Source organism: Nematolebias whitei, chromosome 7 (genome assembly GCF_014905685.2).
Source record: "Nematolebias whitei isolate Nwh7 chromosome 7, NemWhi1, whole genome shotgun sequence".
Lineage (NCBI taxonomy): Eukaryota > Metazoa > Chordata > Actinopteri > Cyprinodontiformes > Rivulidae > Nematolebias > Nematolebias whitei.
In genome coordinates this window covers 52,112,283-52,116,506 of record NC_056504.1, presented here as the reverse complement: position 1 = coordinate 52,116,506, position 4,224 = coordinate 52,112,283, and the positions used below count along the sequence as shown (strand labels likewise).

Genomic DNA, 4,224 nt, shown 5'->3' with positions numbered 1-4,224 from the left:
CATTGTCACCCCTAAATTTGCAACAGCTGATTTTTCATATGGGGCAAAAGAGGGAAAATCCAAGGTGGGGACACTACTAGGACAACTAGATTTAAAGACCATAACCTCAGTCTTTTTTTTGTTGTTGTTAAAATGGAGGAAATTAAGTGCCATCCATCCTCTAATGTCATTGAGACAGTCCAGGAGAGACTGAGTGGAGCCATTATGTTTCAAAGGGAAGTAGACTTGACAGTCATCTGCATATAAATTAAATTATACACCATGATTTCTGAAAAAAGAACCCAGTAGCAGAAGATAAAGTGAGAACAGGAGAGGACCAAGAATAGAGCCCTGGGGTACCCCCCAGGGGAGGGCAGCAGAGGCAGAGGTAAAATTATCCATCATCACACTGAAACATCTATCAGAAAGCTATGACCTAAACCACTGCAGAGCTGAGCCAGTGATGCCCACCCAGTGCTCCAGTCTAGAGATGGGAAGGTCGTGGTCGACTGTGTCGAAAGCAACTGTTCAATCTAAAAGCACAAGTAAAACACAGTTTCCAGAATCCAGTGCTAAAAATATGTCATTAAAAACCCTTAAAAGAGCAGATTCAGTGCTGTGGTACATTTTAAAACCAGACTGGAAGACCTCCAAAATTTTAAATTAATCCAAAAATGTCTTCAGCTGCGTGTAAAACACTTTTTCTACAATGTTGGATATAAAGGGTAACTTGGAGATTGGCCTAAAGTTTGACAAAGAGGATGGGTCAAGGTCGGTTTTTGAACAATGGCTGCACCACAGCAGGTCTAATATTACTTAGTACTACACTAGACATCAAACTGCTGTTGCTCACATTTAGGATAAAGGAACCAACAGTAGAAAATACCTTGTTAAGAAAACATGGAGGAACAACATCAAGGGAGAGACCCGATGATTTCTCACTGGTGACCAGTTTCTCTAGATAGGAGAGGGAAATAGGCTCCAAATTATCAAAAACAGCCGGACAGGGGACCGGGATGGAAGGGTCAAGGGATGGAAAGGAGATACAAGCCCTAGTGTTAATGACCTTGTCCAAGAAGAAATGAAGAAACTTATCACAAAGTTCTCAGGATGCTTCTAGAGGGACCGGTCCATGTGCACTGAGGACAGTGCTGATTGTAAAAAACACGGTGGTTGTGAGAGTTAGCAGCAATAATGTCAGAGATATGTTGCTCTGGCTGTTTTCACAGCTCGTTGATAGTGACACCAACTGTATCACAGTATGTCAAGAGACTTGGAGTTTGATGATTAGTTGATTAGATGCAATTTGAAAACGCTCCTGCATCTGTCTGTTTAAAACATCTGGACCGGATCATTGCTTCATCTTCACCTCTGTGTGGAAAAAACTGGCTGCAACATTCGTACCTGAAGTGTCTGTCCATCCCAGTTTACTTCTGCCATACAATTCACATTTATTCATGGACGAATGATTTCTGGGCTTTATGTTGTTGTTGTTGTTGATGTTAATGTCTTACAAAAGTTTGCCTGGCTCGTTGCTGTTTGCTGAAGTGATGAGGGACTTGAATTGTTTTCAAAAGGCTCAACACTTCCCTCTAGTGGAAGTTATGAAATAGTTCATCCATTTGCTTATTGACAGTTTATTTCTGTGCCTTACAATTTATAATTAAATGTTTTGACTGACTTTTGCATTTTAGCTCATTAAAGGATAAAATGGGGCAGCACGGTGGTGCAACTGGTAGAGCTGCTGCCTCTCAGCGAGCAGGTCCCTGGTTCAAATCCCGGTCCAGGGGCCTTTCTGGGTGGAGTTTACATGTTCTCTCTGTGCATGTGTAGGTTTTCTCCAGGTACTCCAGTTTCCTCCCACAGATTAAAAATATGCATGTTAGAATGACTGGTAATTCTAAATTGTCTCTAGGTGAGAGAGAGAATGGTGGTTTGTCTTGTTTGTCTCTATGTGTCCCTGTGATGGACTGGAGACATGTCCAGGGTGTCCCCAGCCCCTCGGACCGTGATTGCTGGACATGGGCACCAGAGACCCCCGTGACCCAAAATGGAAGAAGCGGGTAAAGATAATGGATGGATGGATAAAATGTTTTTTCCATGAGTCTGAGGATGCTCTGATACTTCCTGATTTTCTTGTATTATTTAGTGGAATTTCACAATATTTTCGCCTTTCTTATGTATTTTCTTTACTTTTTCCAGATATCAACATGGCAGGAGAGCCGAGGCCGAAGAGACCTAAAGTCTTGAAACGACCTGCAGCTTCTCTTTACAGGTCAGCTCTGGGGCGGCTCTGGAAAGCTTTTACAATGCTGGGGTTTACTTTTAATGTTCGGGTCCCATTTAATATATTTCGGCCACCAGGAACACAACATATTAAAAGGAGGACATGAGACAAAATAAAGAGGGTTCAGACATTCAATTTATTTTTCCGCTGGTTCCTGAAAAAAGGAAGAAAAAAAGAACCTCAATTCCCGTATCCACCCAAAAAGACAAACAGAAACCCAAAGTATTAACTTAAAAGAGGACGTGGTGAGCTGGTCAAACAGAACAAAAAGATACTGCAGTGGGCCAACCCTATACAGGGCCGTCGAAGCCGCTGCAGACACCTGACTTAAACGAAAAGAAAAAAAACGTATAGCAAAAGAAATAGCGAAAACAGGACAACCGGTCACACCAGGCCAAACCACTAAAAAAACATACAAAAGTGAACAAAAATGACCTGTGGTGCTGAGGCCACCGGCTGACGGCCACAGCTCTCTCCACAAAACCCTTTAGGGTGCATCTATTTTTTTTTTCCCAAATAAATGGGTATGGCACATCACCTCTCTTATCCAATGTACATATGCTGGGGGGTGTGGGTCCTTCCAATTGCACAAAATTAGCCTCCTGGCGGGCAGCACGGTGGTGCAACTGGTAGAGCTGCTGCCTCTCAGCGACCAGGTCCCTGGTTCAAATCTCGGTCCAGGGGCCTCTCTGGGTGGAGTTTGCATGTTCTCTCCGTGCATGCGTGGGTTTTCTCCAGGTGCTCCAGTTTCCTCCCACAGACCAAAAACATGCATGTTAGACTGACTGGTAACTCTAAATTGTCCCTAGGTGTGAGTGAGAGACTGAACGGTTGTTTGTCTCGTTTGTCTCTATGTGTCCCTGTGATGGACTTGCAACCCGTCCAGGGTGTACCCCGCCCTTCGCACAGTGATTTCTGGACATGGGCACCGGCGACCCCCATGACCCAAAATGGAAGAAGCGGGTAAAAGATAATGGATGGATGGATGGACAGCCTCCTGGCCAGAAGAAAGCCTGAGGCAATCACATCCTTCTCATATTTGCTGAAGGACGTGTCCACAGGGATCAGCCCGAACAGTGACATGAGTGGTGATGGGTGTACAGTTTTTCCACATATCCCAGAGATGGTGTCAAAAATAGATTGCCAAAAAGTCTGCAGCTTGGGACATGTCCAAAATGTATGAAAGAGTGTAGCTAGAGTTTGTTTGCAATGATTGCATGCGAGGTCCAGATTGGCCTTGATCTTGGACAACTTGTCTTTGGAGCAGTGCAATCGGTTCACTACCTTGAATTGAATTACAGCGTGTCTCAGACAGACTGCAGATGAGTAAATGTTCCTAATGGTCCTTTTACAGATTGAGTCTGATATGGGTTCCTCCAAATCAGCTTCCCATTTCATTTTAAGGGAGTTCTAATGGGTCTCATAAGAACTGAGCAGTGTATAGATCTTGCTGAGGGCCCCCTTGGTATCAGACCTGCATTCAGAAATCTTAACCACAAGATGTTTAGAGGGGTACAAAGAAAAACAATCAGAGTTAGATCTCACAAACTGTCTCAGCTGCAGATATCTAAAACAATCTGTGATTTGTGAATATTAAACTTCTGTACCAGCTGTTCAAAAGAAGCAACTCTACCATCAACACAAAGCTCACACAGTGAATGCACTCCCCTCAAGACCCAGGCGTCAAAAGCTTTATCAACTACTGAGGGAGTGAACATATGATTATTTGACAAAGTTGCCAAAAACTAACTCTGTAGAGTTAAATGCTCTCCTGATCTGATTCCAAATTTTAACCGCCCAGATCACAATTAGGTTAGAAGTATAGGAGGATATGATTGTTTAAAGGTCAGCCGAGAGCAGAGGCAGAGTAATGCAGAAGGGGAAATGGATCTGATTGAGGCCCTTTCCAAGGCCACCCAACTATGTGAAGGGGTATCCTTACCTAAGCAAAATAGAAG

The 4,224-nt window shown here is 43.6% G+C and overlaps 1 protein-coding gene across 1 annotated transcript in view; it reads left to right on the top strand.

Moving 5' to 3' along the window:
• Positions 1 to 740: 740 nt before the first annotated feature.
• The window catches only part of raly (RALY heterogeneous nuclear ribonucleoprotein), a 25,610-nt gene continuing 22,126 nt past the window's right edge, over positions 741 to 4,224 (top strand). Inside the window, exons 1-2 of the mRNA XM_037679938.1 lie at positions 741 to 750; positions 2,182 to 2,254. Of these exons, the coding sequence (XP_037535866.1) occupies positions 741 to 750; positions 2,182 to 2,254 (83 nt within the window). The remainder of the gene's footprint in view (positions 751 to 2,181; positions 2,255 to 4,224) is intronic.